General features: G+C 29.0%; 1 protein-coding gene across 1 annotated transcript in view; it reads left to right on the top strand.

The window, feature by feature from the left end:
* LOC147067485 (uncharacterized) overlaps nt 1-22,175 on the top strand; it is a 125,987-nt gene that overhangs the window by 74,351 nt on the left and 29,461 nt on the right. The window contains exons 26-29 of the mRNA XM_085954286.1: nt 7,762-7,966; nt 11,042-11,068; nt 20,273-20,432; nt 21,788-21,953. Coding sequence (XP_085810412.1) covers nt 7,762-7,966; nt 11,042-11,068; nt 20,273-20,432; nt 21,788-21,953 — 558 coding nt within the window. The remainder of the gene's footprint in view (nt 1-7,761; nt 7,967-11,041; nt 11,069-20,272; nt 20,433-21,787; nt 21,954-22,175) is intronic.

Raw genomic sequence — 22,175 nt, forward strand, 5'->3', positions numbered from 1 at the left:
CTAATAATAGTAAATTAAATAAACACTTGTGAAATAACTTCTGTACATATTTATTTTTATTATTGTTTATTGAATAATAAAAAAAAATTAAACTCCTGTTAAATTAGATCAGAATTTAGATATGTAATAGATTAAACAGAAATTAGAGTTGAGAATTTGTAGGAAATTACATGATATGTATATTGGAAGTTATCAAATATTAGCACAGGTCTACAGAACATGCACGGTCACATTATTGTTCACAGAATATTGATGAGTAGGTTTAACGTTTATCTACATCGTAAGGAAATAGAATGACGATACATGATACCTAATATGGATTAGTCACCCCCATAATTTGGCCATAATAAATACAATAGTGCTGTTGTGTGCAATAACATAATAAACCCTGAATGTAAAAGAGAGATAGACATATCTTAGTACCCGTGTCTTTTGACTTATAACGTATACGTACATTTTATTAAATCCTATAGATACAATTCTATTTCATTTCAGGTTAATGTAATGAGTCTATCTCTGTCAAAACAGTTAGCCCATTTAGAATATTAATATTACAAATTTTTACAATACTTAAAATTGTAATTAATTACATTTTTCTTAATGTTCCAAATAAATAATTATTATAATTAAACGGAAAATATATGTAATTAATAGTGGACTAACAATGACACTATAATCGTCTATCAATGATCGATGGACGAAAAAACATCAATACATAATAATTATCTAAGTATTTACATACAAATATTTATTTTGTCATAAATTTTACAAAACTTGCCTTTCACTAAATTATCTTTTGGATCAATTGTAAATTTAATCATACTAGGTATTTATTTACTTAATAATAAATTGAATCATTAATAACTTAATTTAAAAAAAACTTATTAGATTGTAATATGGTAAGTAAGTAGTACATCAATGACATAGAATAGAATATATTATTATGAATAATTTGATAACTCACAGAAAATAAAAACAGGGAAGAGAAAGCAAGATAATATTATATTATGATTACTGGGCACACATCTTCAATTAAGCAATATTGAAACATGGAATTTTATAATCTGAGTCGCATTTTATGTTTCGAAAAGAAAACACTTAGTATTAGTTTCAACATTATTGTAAATTGACGATTTATTCATCGAAACTATCAACCAGTGGTGAAGGGTAGATTTAGGCTGTTAACATCCGATATAAACAGTGCACACTGAATTTTATCAGTCATACGTATTTGTTTTCATTGAACTAAGACTACAAATTAATGCATAGTGTTGGTTAATTTTTAAAATTCAATTATATATATATATATAGATAATAGTCAAAAAATATTCATCTATCTATAAAATGTTTTCATCTATTATAGTTTGCTTTGGCAGTGTGTAATGAATTTTAAAAAAACTTTTTGAAAACACCATCTGTAATAATGTATTCTTAATTAAATGAAAACAAAGTATGACAGAAAAAGTGTGCACTATTTTTGTCGGATCGCTCATAACATACCTAAACTACCTAGTATGATTTGGCTGAGGCAAGGTTTAATTGATTTTTAAAAACCAACCAGCGCCATCTGCAATTTGTATTCTTAATTCAATAAAAACAAATATGTATGAGTGACAAAGTTTAGTGTACACTATTTTTATCGAATCTTAACAGCCTACCTCCACCCCTCGCCACTGCAATCACCCATCACAATTTATTGTCATACATCCGAGATGCCAAATTGAATGATGAAAGTACAAATTTTTGTCTAATAGCTATAGCAGACTTTTTTATTACCTCTTTCTGTTACAAACTTTCTAAACAGTATGCACTTTTCGACATTATATTAAATTTTACACCTTGTAGATTTACAACATGGTCTATACCTATCCATATTTTTTACACTTTCTCCTATTTATTATTCCCAGTTGTTTCTAACACTGTCTTTATTGTCTCATTCAAAGAGATTTTTATATGTACATAATATAATGTACTTTTTTACAATTTTACAATCACTTCAGAGATAACTATTGTAGGTACATATAGGATTTATTTTATTAAATAAAGTAATTGTTAACACACATATAAACAATACTGGCAATAATGAATCATTCTAAATAAAATAATATTGTTAGACCTAGAGATATTTCCTATTTTATCTCTTTTTATGATTTCAATTCATATCCCATTTAATTCAGGATAGCCAAAACAAAATTATGCTAAAAGAATGAATTTGTATTAAATTTTTATTTTTTTGTTAAATTATGGACATTAATATTTATCTCTTAAATTAAATATTATACTTAATTATATTGGAATTAATATTGTATTAAACTGTTCTTAACTACATGGTATATGAGGTGTATATCTTTAAAATCCAATGTCTTCATAATATTATGGTCAAAATCTAACAAAAAATACGTACGTATTGTATTATGTGTAATTCCATACAATATGTTATCTGAAACCCACCAAAAGCATACGTAGAAATGTTTCAAAATCTTTGTCGATTATTTAAACAATATTTAAAAAATATATATAACAATGATTTTATTTTTCTTTTATTGCAATAAGGGTTTATCAGCTAATTAATGAAAATGGACATATTGTTCTAATTTTAAAATACAATATGATGGGGAAAAAACTAACCATTAAGGCCTTGTCCGCATTCCAGGTACATGTGACCTCATTGAGCCGTCCACATGCACTCTTATGGCAATTTCAAAATAAATAACAAGAATATATCTTGCCACTATATCATGAGATATCAAATCTCAGGAGCCGTGTTTCACGACTGAGTTGCAGTCTTTCTTCTCGCACTCGCGCTTGTTTTTTTATGTCCATTCAAAAATGAATTACGGCACCTAGCTTGTTCACTGCCAAATGAAACATGTTATATGGACGCAGCACATTTTTGGTACTCACGTGTCAAGCGCGGTTAGACACGCGCCATCCTGACAACGTCTGACGCTTGACACACAACAAAATTGTTTACCACAAGTACTGGACTGTGGACAATGATTTTTGAAGATAAATACCTCATGTCTGATATATTTAATGTATTTCATGTTGAATTGGATGTGTTAAGTGCCCAATAAATTTAGTCAAAGGGAAAAATTACCAAAACATATTTTAAAATATTAGCTTAGCTTAACTTAAATATAAATTATTATAAATTAACACAATTTTATAATTATCAGCTTGAAGTATAAATGCATGTCATTCCTTGAAAATACACATTAGTGAATTATATAATGTACCTATGTATGTTCTAACAATACTATGTATGTAATATATACATATTATGTAACTGAAAATGTATTTCAGTGAGAACTATTTCAACTTAAATAATTGTACCTTTGACCAATGTTGGGCTTAATAGCTTATAAAATGATCTCTATAGGATATTAAAAAATAAAACAACGATTTTTTTCACGTTTGGTAATATTTTTCATATAATATTCAAGACACGTAATATTACTAAAGATATTATTGCAATTAAATATAAATTCCTATTACAAACTTTGTGTGAACATCTATTTAATTGAATCGGTTCAACTTTCTCACAGTGATGAAATCTGTTGCGGAATGACATGTGTAAAATAATACTAATTATATTTCAATAAAAAAATCATATATGGATTATATTAAATAATATTTTTTGTACATTATTTTTTTATTTGGTTATACATATTAAAATAATAAAATAAATTATTTGTAGCAACAAGAAACAAAAGATTCTTTCATTTCGTTGTGAAATGAAGATTTTTAAATAAGGAAAACTGCGGATGAATAGTAAAAATGACATCGGACAGCTGAAATAAAATGGCGCAAATTAATTACGTGATTAAGTGTGTTGGCAAAATGTACTTTCATATGAATGTGTTGATTGTTTTATTTACATGCAGGTGTGTATGGAAATTAATTATACAGGGGGTATCTTATATTTGACCGAGGTGCTCATTTACAAAATCAATTATTGATGAATTTAAATATTTCATGATATAGATTTCCAAGAATTAGTTTGACATAGTTTCATGGAAAAATTATACTTTTGCAATCATTTTCAGCAATCAGAAAAACTGTTGAAACGATTTTTACTATAAGCAATTTAAAAAATACCAAATATTTGCTTAAATAAAATTTTACACTTACTGAACAATTCTGTTTATTTTTTTATCGTTCTTAGCTATCATAAAATATATAGTTTTCTTTTTAGGACACGGCTTTTTATAGTATGTAGGGATCCAAGGAAAATATAAGAAATCCCACGTCAAAAGCAAAAAAAATATGTATGTATATTTACTGTTTTGTAAACTGAATTTATTGGGTATCTTAAAACATTTTAATGTAGATATAATATTTTTTTGTCAAATTCAATATTGTTAATGTTGCCATAAGAGAGAAATATTATTGTCCGTTCCTTCCTTCCCACCCTAATGAAGTTTTGCTATGCCTCTCCATTTTTTTCTCTACAAAAATAATTTTTGACTCGGTCCACAATTTAAAAAAAATCCTCACCTATCCCACCCACGCTTAGATATATTATACATATGTGTTTTTGCTTTTGCATATTTTTTTTACAATTACACAAATGCATGCCGAAAACATACAAAATGTCACAAAGATAACAATATTTTACATCCTAATTGTGAAAATCGTCTTATTAATAGAATTAAATACATTATTATGACGTTTAGGTGTCTTAAAAATACTATTGAAATATTGATCTAAATTTATTTTTCCATGATTATTATAACTCATAAAGCAACCATAGAAATTGTCTGCCGACCGAATTCGGAACTAAAATCACAATTATCAAAAAGCTACAAAAGAAACTGTCACATGTTTGCGCAATACTAAATTGTGATTAAAAATCTTGATTATATTGGAATTCGTCAAAATGTAAAAGTTTCTAATGAAAATTAATTTTTGATAATGTACGCAACAATGACACAACAATGATATTTGACGACAACTTGTAGTGGATGTACAATAATTTAGTTATCAATCAAATTTTCTTAATTTCAAATCTAGATGCATGTAAATGTAAATAAGAAAATATGTTTTATTGATTTTTTAACCATTCTCTTATATTTCACGCTATCAATTATGTATTTCAAAATTCAAATATTAATCAAAAAAATTTTAATTATTGGAAAAAAATTAAAACTAAAATTAGATACTACCTAATAACTTATTATTATATGTACATTGGATATTAAGAAAGATGATTTTCACAATAGTAATAATATATTTTAGTAAATTTGCGCCATTAATGCTTGATTCTCTGTCCTGCTTTGATTGTTCCGTTTTGGTTTTCTTTATTTCGTCTTCACTTCATGATTGTCTCACTCCACCCCAAACTCCCCTCCTATAAAAACTACTGAAAAAATAATATGAAACATTTCAGAAATACTCCTATGTAACATTACATCGAGAGGTAGTACATACTTGCCAAAAGAGCATTAGTGGTAATTCAGAACTTTACACGAAAGCAAAAAAAGTTGTATCTTCGTCACGGCGTAACTCTTACCGTGATAAAGTCGCACTTTGGGACACTAAAAATGACATTCTAAATAATTTAACCCCACAATAATACATTTTCGCTAAGCTGGCTCGCACATCAAAACTCGTCTTCTTCTGCAACGTTTCGAATACGTCGATGTGACGTCATCGTTATTCTCAAAAGACACGTTGCCAAATGGAGCTCCGCACATTGATCGAATGCGACTTTTTAGTTTGAAAAAAATATCTAGTGCTGCTAGCAACAAATTGCATGCATCTCGGGCTATGAGTCGAAGACGCCAGAACACATATGCACATCTACGAATTGGTCATTCCTATACCGGCTCGCCGGTCGCCGCATCCAAATATATAAACGTTTCGAGAGGTTACGCACGACTGTTGTTAGGTAGATGTGCGCGGTTTTCATATGCAACATCGGAGCGATGTTAATAGAAGGTTTGATTTATTACTGCGGCAGACGAGGCGAGTTTAAATGTGAGAGCCGTCAAGCTGTCCCTAACATTGGTCTAGTACCCCACGATTATTAAATAGTACCTACTTACAAAATTAGCTCTCACTAATCAATTTTACGGTTTCCTAAAGGGTTTGTGGCCAAAACGAAACTAAATCTCTAATAGTTACTACCATTATGTTAAAGCCAAAGTATGTGCAACAGGCCACTGAGCCATCACAGTATATTTGAAAATAATAATAATAATTCAAGGCAATCTTAATCCAATATATTATACATGGTCACAAAGATAGATTCGTATACTCATAAGTTTTTTTTCTGATTGTTGAATGTGATAACAAAATCTCCATGCCTTATACTGCTTTTCCCAAATCGCAACCATCCAATCATATTTAATGACATTATTATTAACGTGTTGTTGCTTCGGTATAACTACAGTGACAACCATCGTACAATATTGCATCAACAAATCTTGACACGGAACGGGAAATGATGGTAGCTGTGTCCATATACAAATTGGGTTTACTCACTACATCTAGATACAGCTATCAAACTAGATTAATAATCTAAGATTAGAAAAACTGTATAGTAAATGACAGACTCACTCATCCCACTAACTGGATTTTAGGGCACTGAATAAAAAAATAAATTATGCACTAAGTTTACCGTGAAGCAATAATGTTTTAAAACTACAGGTTTACCTAGTTGCTTTTTTATTACAATGGCATTCTACACTAAATTTATTTTTTGTGAATTATTAATTCTACACATCAACCTTGTAACAGTGGGGTGCTAAATTAATAAAAACTGCACTATAGGTATCATGTTAATTTAATGTATAATTAAATTTTATGTTGAAAAAGGACCAAACACCTAAAAAAAGCTCAATGATATTTTAGACCCAGGTAATCTTTGTTTGGACTACACCCACGGTGGCAGTGCGGCTTAAGCGTTGGACTATCATGCTGTGGGTCCCAGGTTCGAATCCTGGGTCTGGAGGTACACATATTGTTGTTCAATTTGTGTGTGAGTCAGGGTATGGACCTAATAGGTTGAGCAAGTGGCTGACATCCATTTCTCGTAAAAAACAAAATCTGTTAATACCAACCTCTACTCTCTGGAGGCCCATATGATCCTAATAGGATCGGACATGGTCGGAATCTTTGTTTACCTATAAAAATATACTGATATGATTAGAAATGTAATATGATAAGTAAGTAATGGCCAAGTGACTTACGCATCAGCTTATAATGTTGTGAGTCACAGGTTCGAATCCTGGGTCTGGCAAATACACATATTGTTTTTCAATTAGTGTTTGGAGTCAGAGTATGGACCTAATAGGCTGAGCAAGTGGCTAACATCCATTTCTCATAAAAACGAAAAATCTGTCAATACAAACCTGAGGCCGATTTGATCCTAGTAGGATCAGACATAGTCAAAAAGAAGAAGAAGAAAATGTATATTATATTATAATGTTCCCAGTCATACCTAGCATATTACTTATTCATTGTGATATAATTCTACTTTTAATGTTCAGAAATACAAAATGTTTAGTGTAGCCATGTATTTTCGAAAATAAAATGATCTTAAAAAAGAATATTTATTTCAAAATATAAGTATATTTTCAATGTATTGTACTTCAAAAGATTGATTTTCGACTATGTTGCCAAGAAATATTAAAATAATTTATAATGTCATTCTTCTCATTCAACGTCTGTTTATAATTTAAACGGTTATATTCCTTAATAAGATGACTTGAATTTAATACATAGTCATCATTAGGATATTGTGTTGTGTTACAGGCGCAGACCATCGAGGCAGATCTGACAGCCAAACTCCTGGGTCGCGGAGTGGCTGTTTCCCCCGTGGTGACGGTGGAACCTCGCCGTAGAAAGTTCCACAAAGCCATTACGTTGAGCATGCCAGCACCGCGCCCTCACTCGCAGGGCATGATCAATCAATACACTACCTCCGCCCCCACCCTCAGACTTCTCTGCTCCATATCAGGTAGGTTTCCAGAGAAATCTGGATTCACCGATATCTGTATTGTTTACTAGTGGTACGGTATTATGACTAAATTTGGTTTTATTTAACATTCATTACTACAAATTTTTCAATTCAAATCTTATAATAACTTACATTCTTATAAATTATTTTACAGAGCTCGATATGACATGTAAAACAGTATTATTCAATGTGAAGTGGTTTTCACTTGTGCACACTTGAATTCACATACATATTTTATTGTATGATGTGTTGAATGTGCAGACTAAATTAGGACATTACAGTACTCTCTCAGTAATCCGCCACCCCAAAAACCAGGCAAATGTCCAATTAGTGAAAGCGGCGGATTATAGTGCAAACATAAAAAAAAATATGGTAAAAATTAAAACAGGTATTTCGTACAAATAGTTTTTTTGAGAAATTTGTACTAGCAAATTACGGTTTTATTTATAATTAAATTCAAGTATTTACTAAATTATACATTTTTGTAAACTAAGTTTATTAACTAAATATTAAACAGTAAATCACTTGACACAACCAGTTGTTCAGTGAGGCAGATATTCTTGAATGGCTTAGGATTCCTGGCTTCTCCCCTATGACAAAAAGCTTCATTTTGTGTGTCCCGGTTGCACTGGAGCACGGCATAATTGTGATGCGGTCCTTGGGCACTTTCCTCCCTGGTACATTACTTTCTTCGCGATGAACGTACGTTTTACGAAGGGGAAGTTTCCAAAATAAATCCGTTTCATCTGCGTTGTATACTTGTACGCGGCAGGCTACTGAATTTGGCAATCGAATACCGGCGAATTATAGAGCTTGATTTTGTGCTTTCAACTAGTAAAAATAACGGCGGATTATAGTAGTTGTCGGATAATCGAGCGGCGGATTACTGAGAGTGTTCATTTATGCTCTGTTTTCTAATGTTTTTTTAATCTTTATCTTGATTTGGAAAATCTATCTTTCTAAATAATATAATCTATATTACTTATGTGTCGGTTGAATATATGAATGTACTTAAAAATATTTTAATTAACCAAATTTGGTCATATTAACCGAATAGGAAATTGGTATAGTTTTTTGCAATAAATCTACATTAGCAATGGTTTTCATTTTTATTATTTTTGTGTTATAATTTTCAATTCAATATTGGGTTATATTTATTGCGTTACAGAAGGGAAGAATTAAAAATTCATACACAACTCTCCTACTGATACCATTGACATTGTACATTATTTTTATTTATTTAAATTTAAAAAATATCTGATTGCAGTCTATTGATAACATTGTATAAAGCCAATTTGAATTGGTAGCAGCCATTTTGCAACAGTGGGATAATTAATTATTGTCCCGTTGGCATATTGTAGTTTTTTGTATTGCAAATTGGTTTAAATAAATCAATTATAATATTTGTTTTTTTACCATTGATTTAACTTGTCTATATATATTAAAAAAAGAGGATTTTATTGTTAGCCGATTAATTGGGCATGATTTATTATTAAATAGGTAATAATAGTTCAATTAATACTAAAATAGTTAACCCCTTCCTTTTTCTAGAAGCATTATCCATAAAGAATTAATAATATTGATATATCATAGATTTGAAATATTTTTACAATATTAGATCTAGTTTTATTACGTAAACTAGACAATATTATTCTGTATTGAAAGAGACATTCGATAGTTAGATCTAGTAACTGTACATATTAATATTAAATATATATTATTATAAAAATTAAGTTGTTATTCGTAAAGTATTAAAGTTTGTTAGAATTACAGTTTGACGCCATGATTATTACATACATTATTAATTATTTGTTTGTTTAATACATAATCACATCATCATTCTTATATACAAAAATTAATTGTCAGTGTGTAACGAGTACTCGATTATTTATCTCCCAGTGATGATAATTTATTTTACTGATATCTGATGAATAAAATATATTTTTTACGTAAATAATTTTACAGGAATAAATAAAATTGTTAATAAATCATTTCACATATCTAATATTTTTTTTTACATTTTTATAGGAATATATTTTCAGTTGCTACATTGTTTTTTTGTTTATTATTTTCATAACATTCTTAGTAGAACTGTTCAGCTAGACATATTTTCATTTAACATAATATTCTACAATGATTATCAATAAAATATTCATGTATTTTTATTTCCATTTACATATTTTTTATCAATTATTTTTATTTTATACATACATCATAATTATTGGTAAGGGTGTGAATAGTGTGTGTGTGTGCGTGTGTACTTATTTTGTTATTTTAAAGTGCAGTTGTAATCGTATCCGTGTGTCATTGTGCAGGTATTCAAAATGGAACAATAATCTACATCACAAATACTATCAAACCAAATACCTTTAACTGAAATATAATATATTTTAACTACCATAACATTATTTTAAACTTTATTGCACAACGATGCATAGATTAACTTTTGATGAATATTGGTATTGATATAAAATAAAATTAATAACTTTGAGTAGACAACAGAATGTTTGATTCAACTCTGTTCCAATTACACAATATTTGTTTTACATAATAAAAGCATCGTACAACCAATAATTCCAGTACCTATACATAGTATCATATGTTTTGGTGCACTATAATATTTTATGATAAGTAACTGTCTAACACACTGTCTTATCACAGACAATATCACAGTTTCGTGTAATTACTATAAATACTAAGTGACTCATTGTCAGTTGAACTGCTTAACTTTTTATATCCCCGAAACAATTAATAAACAATATTACATTAATTCTTGCCAGATTCTGGATCGAAAAATTTGTTTGAAGATATTTTTAACTTTCACGTCGTTGAATGACGTTTATTTGGTTATGCAGAATAAATATATTATTTATTTTGTGATGTAACAAATGCACAGCAGATGCGTTTGTTGTGCGCAGTTCCATTTTGTAATGCCTGGTCTCTTGTGTGTTGTGTTATTTGCACGCTAACCTTCCCCCGCCCGCCCGTCCCGCCATTCCCGGTGGCGGTCGACATTTTGTGCGCTCGTGTGGCGGCCATTTACAACTCGACGGACATCTTGCATCTCGCGAACAGGCGTTTTTCGCAAAAGATCTCTCGAAGGTAAATCTCCCCCCATTTCATACATTCACCCCACATGCATTTATATTTTTTATCTATATCAAGCAGCAAGGAAAATAAAAACACAACAAACTTGGCAGTATTTACAATAAACGATTAGTCCCAATATACTTCCCATGAAAAAAAAAATTCTACAACAGTATGTTTTCTTCTGCCAAAAGTAGAATTTCAAATATATGAAAACTAAAAATTATTAAGAAAACCAAATTCATTTTTGTCCAAAATGGGATTTAAGAGTTTTATGAGATAGACCGATGATATTTTATATCTCATTATCAAGAAATCAGACATCTTTAAATAATTATTTCAGTTACACTGCCAATGATATATATTAATTACGAAATAATAATTTACAAATTTTTGGATGTTTTGATTTTGCAATGGAAAACATCATAACTCAAAATCTGAAGACTAATCGTTTACTTTAATTACCTGCTTTCATCTAGAGTTCTATCATATGAATACACTTTTAATAAGTTCCACAAAATTTTGTATTGAATCCCAAAAAAACAACTTTTGTCACTATTGTCATAAAGTTGCTATACAATTTTTTTTGGAATCGGAAAAAGTTTATTCTTGATCTCGATCCTGGAAAATTCCGAAATGAGCACTATTATCAGTTGAAGATAATTAATACAAATAATACCGAATGATCACGTTTTTTTTATTATTTTCAATGTCCGATATATAAAAACAATTTACCGGACAAAAAAAATTATAATACTGTACAAACAATGCACGTATTAATTACTACACGTACCGAATAAGTTACAACAGTAAAATATTTGTTTATGGTGAATATTTTAATTTGCTTAATGCCATGCTTCGTTCAACTTCAATAATTTATTAATCGATCTCAACAAAACAAAAAAAGACTCTGTGCACCATTAATATTTAAACAACCACCTTTATTTTAACGCAAAATACATAACTGACAAACTACTGTCAAGTTTTTAACATTAAAACAATTTGTTATATTATTCGTTATAAACGTATATATTTCACTATATCGTGTATAAAAAAAACCGCACTATACAATGCATTTTTATTCATAACCTAAGAATTAGGTTGTTAATATTTTTTTTAAAAATTCCCATCACTGAAAATTAAGCACAAATGATATCTAGAATCTTAGAAAGATGCATTTTTTTTGATCTCAGTCAATAAATCACTAGAAATCCCTAGGAGTTGCACTAGATTTATTTATTTCTTGCAATAAAAAGAGTACCTTCACCTTAACAATATAAAAAAATATATATTTTTATGATATTTTAACAGATAAAATCATTTGTCAAAATACCAAAAAGATGATAAATAATCATAACCATTTTATGAATAATAATTCTTTCAACCACACATTATTATTATTATTATTATAGAAATATTCCATAAAAATAGCTACCTCCAAAATTAGGTTAGAAAATTTAAAAAGGATTAGGTGACAAAAATCATTGTATTATTAATTATTAATAAGTAGGAATCATTTAAATCACCTTCATGCATATATTACTCATCAATATTTGTTTATTTAATTGATTAAAGTTTTTTATTTATATTTTCATTATATATTTTGTACTTACTACATTTTTATACTACTAAGATTATAAAATTATTTTTTAAAGCAATTTTTAAAGTTACCGATATAATTGATTTTTAGTTTGTATTGTTCTATCTATGAATTTTTATTAACACTCAACAGATGTCAGTACAAAAGCGTATTCTGTGAAACTCATTTTCACGGTTATTTAAATATAAATGAGAATGCGAGAGCACATGCTTTGTGAATGGTTACAGCCAATATGTTGGAAGAGTGCAACAATGCCCACGTCAGCTTTCTGTTTCAACTATAAGAGTATATTTTTTCTCACCCCACCTGATATTTTATCACTATTTCATTTTATTTTTTAATATTTGGTTTGTTTCTTCAATATGTTATTTATTATTCACCGGTTGTATGCTCACATTTTGATTTTCTCTTCACTTCAAACATTGTATTTTCATTTTTGTTTATTTGCATTAAAGCTGTATGTCATTTTATACCTATATGCTTAACTTTTGTAGTATTTGAATTTTCATTATGATATATCTTGTTCAATATGATTATTAACCATGTGATGAATTGTATTTTTGTGAAAAATACAGTTTTCAAATTAATATACGAATGATATGAATTTGTATTGGTATATTATTTTATATTCAAGTTAATTTCAACATATCTTTACTTTACGTCATAACTAGATACTGTGTATGCATTTCCGTCAAATTTGTCATTCTAGAAACTGATAAAATTTTATTAATTGACTTTTCATGACTTCTAATTAACTTAATTTAATCAGATAGAATAAAACAAGTATTACAGTATTTCAACTTAACTTGTAATTTACAAGAATCAAGACCAGCTTCATTTGTTTTAAACAAAAATGTTTGTTTAAAGCAAATGTAACTGTTCGTGATCATTACTAAATTATGTGAAATGAGTACCTACTCTAAAATTTGTTTCTTTTTATATTTTATTGATTAACGGCTTTCTACCAATAATTATATGGTGTCAAGGAAAAGGTTGATAAGTCAGAACTTGATATTAAGATGTAATAAGGACATAACGTCAGTAATTTTCTACAAATACGTATCTCAAAAAACACAACTTTTCAGTTGAGGCAAATAACAACTTTATTCTGTCAGTTTTTAATTCAGAAATAAATTTTCTTCAATGAAATATCCATTTTGTATAGTTACACATATTTTCATGAAAAAAATGTTATGTTTCTTCAATCTATCGTACTATACTTTCAACCGATCAGTCATATTGTCGGAGATACGAGAATGCGTTGCAACTTTACTGTGAATCATTCCACAATATTACTGCAGTAAACAAGTATCTTGGCTTACGAGAAATAACTTCAGTATAATCATCTGTTGGAGTTCAGTATTCTGTGTACTTACAAACACATAACTCAAGATACGAGTTTATAATATTTATAAAAGTCTTTTACTGTGATACGAGTTTTTTGTAATTGCTTAAATCAATTTATGTTACAAAGTATGTTTTGAGATACGTGTTAGTGGAATATGTGCGTATTCAAATTCTGAATTCATTACATCAAACAACTCAAAATGACAAAAATTGAGATACGTGTTTAAGTCAGCACAGTAAATTTTGTTTTCCTTGCTATTTATTTAGAAAAGAGAATAATTATACTACTGATTCTGAATCTCTCTTTTTTTTCGTTAATGAAAATTAAAAGATACTCAGTATACACTTCTCAACTTCAACCTGTTTTGACTCATCTCCCTTTTCCTTGACACCACAAAAATGATAGTTACCTATTAACTATAGTAACTTAATATAAACGATGTATACTGAGAAGTGCATTGTACAATTTTACTCAAATCTATTAATGATGACATTAACTTTATGAATATACAATATCTAGTAAAATCTAAAAATCTCATTTAAAATGTTATTTCAAAAAATAAGCTTAATAAAAATGCAAATCCATATTTAGCAGCTAACAATAATATCATATGAAATATATGTCACAATAATTTATTTCCTTTGTCGTGTATCTAATGGAATTATTAATTATTGTGATTTGAAATTTTAAAAAAATCGTATTACTTACCTAATTGCATATGATAAGACTATGCCAGACTAAAAGTTAAGTTGTAGGCTGCAATTAAAATTCAACAAATATGACATTTGGTATGTTCTGTCTTCTTTTTCACATTATGGAAACATTTCACGCTATAGAGAGGTTTGTCATACATCATGCATGAAAATAAAGATGATAGAATATACCATAATATACAGAATTATATAGTCTTTTGATTTGAATTTTGATTTTGGCATACTGTTTACTAATATTCTTACTTTCATCTTTAATTATTCTATTTTTGAAGTGAAATCATTTATATACATGGTACAATTCTTTTTCCATTTTTTTATTATTTCTTTTTTCCATTTGATATAAGGTATTTTTTTTATATCTACATGATTATCATCAATATTTCTAATAGATAGCGAAATATAATGCAGGAACTACTGGAACCCAATTAAATTTACAGCCGATACATTACAGATCGATTAGTATTACGATGGTCTCAGTCCTAAACTAGGCAGTATGTTTTCCAAATAAATACTTCATTATTTTTTAAATATATTATATGTATAGGTATTTAAAAAATATTCTGAAAGTTTTAGGCAAAAAATATTTTATATACTTAAATTATTAATAGCATCATAATTGCCGAACGGTAACATGTCGACTTATAATGTCGTGTGTTCGAATCCCAGGTCTGGTAAATTCACATATTGTTTTTCTATGTGTGTTTGAACCCAGACTATGGACCAAATAGGTTGACCAAGTAACTAACATCCATGTAACGTAAAAAGAAATTGTGGAGGCCCGTATGATCCTCTTAGGATTGAACATGGTGATACATATATGTATTAATAAAACATATCACTAAGTTTTATTTTTCATTATAATAATATTGTGATGAACTTTTACACATAAATTTAAAACATTTATCATAATTCTAATATTAGTAATTGACAGCATGGCTAACAAAGCTAATGTGGGTGTTTTTTGTTTTACATAACCAACATTCTTAATCTTTCCTATGCATCACGATACTCTACTATTGCAGTATCTGACAGGCCGCAGATTTTTAATGACACACGTTGAATGTAAAGCGAAGCTCTTACTACAATCACTGTAATACCGATAATTTGTGGCTCAGTATTTCACAATCATTCAAACAGATGTCACTGTGTGTTTAATTTCTTGTATTATGCAAATCAGTCGACAGTGGCTAGTAATTTGAGTTTAAAGTCGGATAAGATAACTCGGGAAATTTAGATATGCAGCCTGACGATCACGACCTCATAGAGCGAGATAACTCGCTGAAGGCATAGATCCGGTTAAATAAAAATCAATTGACATTGAATATTTATTAAAATCAATTGAAAATTCAGTTAGCAGACTTAGACACATCGACGTTTCATTCATTTAGTGTATCCACCATACGACATATTCTTTCTGATGTGTGGTCAGGGCGGCACATTTTCAAAGGCCTTAGGGGTCACCAGCATTTCCCTAACCAATCCACAAGAATTAAGATTAAACAGTAATAAAAAATTCTTACGTAGTTATCTCAAAGTAAATATAAAATTGAAGACAGATAAAGTTGCCAGTTTGGGGCCAGCTATATTCGGTCTGAATGAGTTAGTTCAATGTTGAGAGCATCAGTTGTAAAGAACAGCTGTTTTTTCTATTGCGTCAAAGTATAAGCGTGCGAGTCAGTCCCAACAGATCCACATACTTGCATAAGTGTATTGCATTGAGCCAGAACATTAGTAAACATATTTATTTGTTTGTACCGTTTCCTCTTCAAATTTTCAATAATTTGTTTGTTGACAATCATGAGTAATATTTAATAATCTTTAATAAACTCATTTCCATCTATAAAAACAGAGGAATTTTTTAAATCAAGAAACCAGGTGTATTTCTTGTTTTGACACAAGTAAGGAGGAACGCGAAGAGATGAGAACAAGTAGAAAAAGTTATAATTGGCATTAGCGTAATACCCCGTTTACATGTCCATGGATTTACTAGTGACTGTATCTATTATCGCGTCCATAAAAAAAAAATGCACATGTAAGCACAAGTAAACGCAAGATTGCATACATGAATTTAAAAAGTTCAGAAGCTTCTGAATTTTCACGCAAAAATTGGATTGTGCGTATCCACGCCTGCGCAGTAGAACGATAGTGGCGTACCTGCCTGTAAAAAAATGAACTACACAGTGCAGACTCGTTTTGAGGTTAACCGATTTTCACGACTTGTCAAATAGTACCATAAAATGACAACATCGCGTCTCGCTTGCTTGTCTCGCAACTCTTGAAGAATGAGATTGGCAAAACAGTGACCACTTTTACATGTAAACAGTTATTATCGCGATAGTTTAAAATACACACTATTGGTGCAAGTAAATCCATGCACATGTACAGGCGCTATAATGGCATAAGTATTAATAATTAACTAAAATGTTGAAAGGTTTTTTTATATTTAACAAACTCTGACCCCCAACTATTTTATATTACCAAAACTTATTTAAACGTATTGAACAATTTATTTTTAAACACAAATCCATCTTATCACGTTTCATCAATTCCTTAAACATATTTTCGAAAAAATAAACTTGTGGCTGTAATAATCATATAAGTATTTTAAGAAACTTTTACTAAAATTACCAAAACTATAATTTACATTATTTATTTATTATAAATACAACATTATTATTCAATCCCATTTTTTTAGTATTTTTAATATACTTAAATCATATTTTTATACATCCCCATAATATTTGTGAGATCATTAATATCATTATTAATAAATCAATCGTATTCACGATTTTAATGAAGTTAGAAGAATGTATTTGTATGTATGCGCTCAATTTATGCTTGTTTGTAATGAATGGCTGTATATAAGTTTATTTTATATAAATGAATGAGCATGTGAGATTCTCAAGCATCAATTAAATATTTTACTTCAGCTTAAATTTTCAATATTCATTTTTCCATAGAATTGCTCATAATTAATTATTTATCCTTATCCTTCATTAATTCGAATTAATTCTCGAAAAAATCATATATTATTTAATTTAGAAGTTAATATTTAATTTCACCAAAAATACAATGACATCTGTTGCTAGTCAATACGATTATTGCGACCTTATCTCTGATCACATTTAATTTAAAAATAGAACATAATTATATTGTATACAATATACATTTATGTATCGTTTGGTATACATTGTGTATTACTAATATTTATTTTGTTGCATAATGAGGTGGTATTATATTTTTATTTGTTTTCATTTGGTCAATCCCATCAAACACATTTTGACAATTTCCTTCGAGAGATCTGCTTACGAAATCGCACTGCACAAAATATTTGAAGTTACGATAAAACAATGTCGACGACAATATTGTATGCTATATTTTTAAGTTATGCAAAATCCAAACATGTCTTCCGAAATTCTTCATCATGTGAAATAAAAATGGGCCTAACCATTCACAAAGATTTTGCATTTTATACTGACATTAATCCTTTATGATTATTTTTTTATTTCAAATAATAATGATTTTCATTCTGCAACACTTGATGATATTTGATAGTAATATTTATTTTTGTGATAGTTTTTACAATAATTATTGTGTATTTTAATATTTTATTTAGTGATGCAAATTAGATTGGCATGATGCAATGTTTATGAAGGCATGTTATAGTTTACCATATTATAAATAATTATATTATTAATCTATTGTTGTATGTTTAAAACAAAAGAATATTTTACACAGCGTAGACTTTTTGTTATATTGCCGTATTTTAAGTTACCAACAATTATAATAATTTTATTGAAACAATGATATTAATAAATAGACTTGAATTGACTTTCTAAATGAGGAATGTAAACATTTCGTTGTACATAAAGTAGTCATGTGTTTTCTCCAACTGAAATATCAGAACATGGATTTTTTACAGGTTTCCAATTTATTTTATCATTCATATAATGATCTTATAATTCTAATATAGCTGTCAATATATAGTTAGGTAGGTATCTAATTTCTCACCATAGAGAGTGTACAGCGATGAAGGACTACACAAACACAGAACTGGAAAAAATCAATTCCACTAGATAAGTAAATATTTTTTAGTAGGTTTCGTCGAATTTGTCTTTAATGACAAATTTCAACACTGTGGCTATCTTCATATAGATATTTTATTTGTTTACCAAATAGAAAAGATTCGAGTACGACGTTTTTATTTTTTACCATTTCTGGGATTGATTTTTCTTTTATCAGACTTACAGCCACAAGTTTATACCGAAAAAGAACAAGAAGTGGAAATCTAATTAATTAATAACAACTATTTATTGATCCACGTTTTCATTAGAACAAACAAATTATTTTATTAAAATGACCTTCAACGGTATATAAATCAGCTATTCCACAAAATTATAACATGTATTACAAATGCAGTAAATGAAGTAAATCGTAAAATTACAACATTTTAAAATAAAAGTGGGTTTTATTTGAGAAATAAATTAAAACTTTATAATTACAATAAAAAATATTTTAAAGAAAGCCATTAGATATTTTGCATTTACTCTCAGGAAGTATGTTTTAATCAATACATAAAATCAAAAAAATTATAAACAGTTACTGAAATTCAATCAATTCAAAATGCTTTCTAATTTTATTGACAATAAATTGATTCCTAGAATATTGATTGGGTGACAACATTTTATCATAGAACTGTCTATTTTCCGTTCATATAAATGAAGGCTTGCTCCACTTTCATTTACCTAACCTTATGGCACCTATGGTCATAATATGGCCATCCACGAAGCTGTGGGTTGCAGGTTTGATCCTGCATCTAGCAAAAATTACATACTCTTTTTTTTTAATGTATGTTCAAAACAGACTCAATAGGTTGGGAAACGTCGAACAACCATTTCTCATAAAAAGTTTATTAACATAAGCGCCTGTATAAGCCCATATGCCTTAGTTAAGAGCGATAATGGAAATTTCCTTTTTTACTACTTACGTTAATTGGTCAAACTCATTTTTTTTTGATTCAACAATCCAATGTGAATCTTGACCTGCTTACGAAGTGGTTTCTTCAGAATCTCATTCTTCATAAACAGACACTTTTTTACAACTTTACGTCAGTCAACCTATAATATTTATTGAACAAAAGAACTGATAACTTGACATTGTAGACAATGGCGCCAAATAATGTACAATTAAATAAAAATATCTAAAATTACACAGTATATTACAACTAATAATATCATAATAGACATAAAAAATAAAATGTATTCATATTTATATTGATAAATAAAAAAAAATGGGAAAAGTTGGGCGCAACATTATGAATAACTTACATAACACTTGTACTTTGTTAAATAATAATGCATGAAAAAAAAACATTTACACAACCAAAATAAATTAAAAAAACAACAAACATAATGTCTCATTGAATATGTCGACATCCCCAAGCAGTGCATTGATGAGTCTTAAAGTGTCATATTACATAGCTAATCAATTATTCTCATTGTATCTTTCAATATCGAATGAAGTAGATATTAGATTAACATTGTTGTAACACACATCAGGTGGTACAAATCGAGCGCACTGGGAAGATGTCACCGATAGCACCCCGCTCACGTTTGTCAACGACTGTGTTTCTTTCACCACTACCGTCTCCGCCCGATACTGGCTCATGGATTGTCGAAATGTCAGCGAGGCTACCAAAATGGCTACAGAATTATACAGGTATTGTAAAATTATGCACTTGATTTATTTAAATAAATAAGCCTTTTGTAATGAAATCATATTATGTATACATAACAGTTATGGACAACAGGTCGATCACACACCAACTTTTGGTTGGTCACAGCCCTATTCGTAATTTTAAATCACATTTTTGTATGATTTGTGGTTTACGTTTCTCAAGGATTAACAAATTTTACTTAAATTGACCATTTACAACTAAAAAATAAAACAGTAAGTAACTTGATTTGTAGTTTTAATAATAATATAAATCAATATTTTATGTTGATTAATAGTCTTCATGAAAAACCCTGAACCTTCTCCGAATAAATATGGATACCATTAACCAAAACATTCAATTTTAATTAAACTTTTAAAAGATACGTTATAAAAACATTATGTTAGACTTCATCAGATTAAAAAAATTTAAAATATTCAGTACTTGTCTACATGTTTTCCTTTTAAAGAAGATTTAATTCTGAAATATATATTTATTTTTTTTGTTAACTGTCAATTCATAAAATATATTATGTGAAAAAATTTTCCATATTAAATGACACGTACTGGTGCAAAGCCATGTCAATGCAATGTTTGCTTGTGTCTTGATATTCTGAAAAAACAACATAATGACTAAAACACATAGCATTAAACATTCTGGTAAAAATCCATATCAATGCAATGTATGCTCATTTAAATGCTTGTGTCTTGAAAAACACATATTAGAGGAAAACTATACCAATGCTAGGTTTGCTCATTTAAATGCGTGTTGCTTGGTATTCTCAATTAAATTAAACAAGTACACCGGTGAGAAACCATATCAATGGATTATTTGGTCAATTATTATGCGAAATTGAATTTGATGCGACTATACGATGGCCGAGTGGCTTAAGCGTCGGCCTATAACGTAGTGGGTGCCAGGTTCAAATCCTGGATATGACAAATATACATATTGTTTTTCAATTTATATTTGGATCCTAGCTAGAGCATACGCAAGTTGAGTAAACAGTTAACATCTATTTCTCTAAAGAAAAACTGCTAAAAAATCTATTCGGGAGGCGGAAATTTTTATTCAATGTATTCATATTTGACAGTAGATTTTACTCAAAAAATCTAACAAATAAAAATAGCTATCTTTTGATTCCGAAAAAAAAATTTGACAGCTCGAAAAAAATATACTTGAGAATTTCGAGTTGAATTTTCTCAAAAAACCTGTCTCGAATACTCGAGATTTAAATATTCCAAGAAAATGGAATTACAATCACAACCTCTAGATAATATATTGACATTATTTCTTGCATGAAATAGAAAGCCTGGTGTTAGTTTCCCTCCTTACCTTATTAATTTTTGTGTCCATTCAGGGAAGCGATCCATGTGCCGTTCATGGCGAAGTTCGTTGTGTATGCAAAGCGGACAGAACATGTTGAAGCTCAATTGAGAGTGTTCTGCGTCACCGATGATAAAGAAGACAAAACTTTGGAAAGGATGGAGAGGTTCTCGCAAGTTGCCAAGAGTCGAGATGTTGAGGTGATAATCAAATAAATATTTTTTTTCTTCTTAGTCCATGTTCGTCTTTAGGTGGAGCATATGGTCACCACGCGACGCATTAAAGAATTCCTTATCACTTGCCAGTCTTCTTTGCAGCTTTCTAGATAATGCCAGTATCTTGTAGCTCCGCCATACACAATTTTTGAATTTGTATTTAGCGACTTTCGAGAACGTCCGAATATGATTAACTCGAAGAAAAGG

The sequence above is a fragment of the Rhyacophila brunnea genome, unplaced genomic scaffold, assembly GCF_057557595.1.
Source record: "Rhyacophila brunnea isolate RB1 unplaced genomic scaffold, BYU_Rbru_1.0 scaffold_4, whole genome shotgun sequence".
Classification (NCBI taxonomy): domain Eukaryota; kingdom Metazoa; phylum Arthropoda; class Insecta; order Trichoptera; family Rhyacophilidae; genus Rhyacophila; species Rhyacophila brunnea.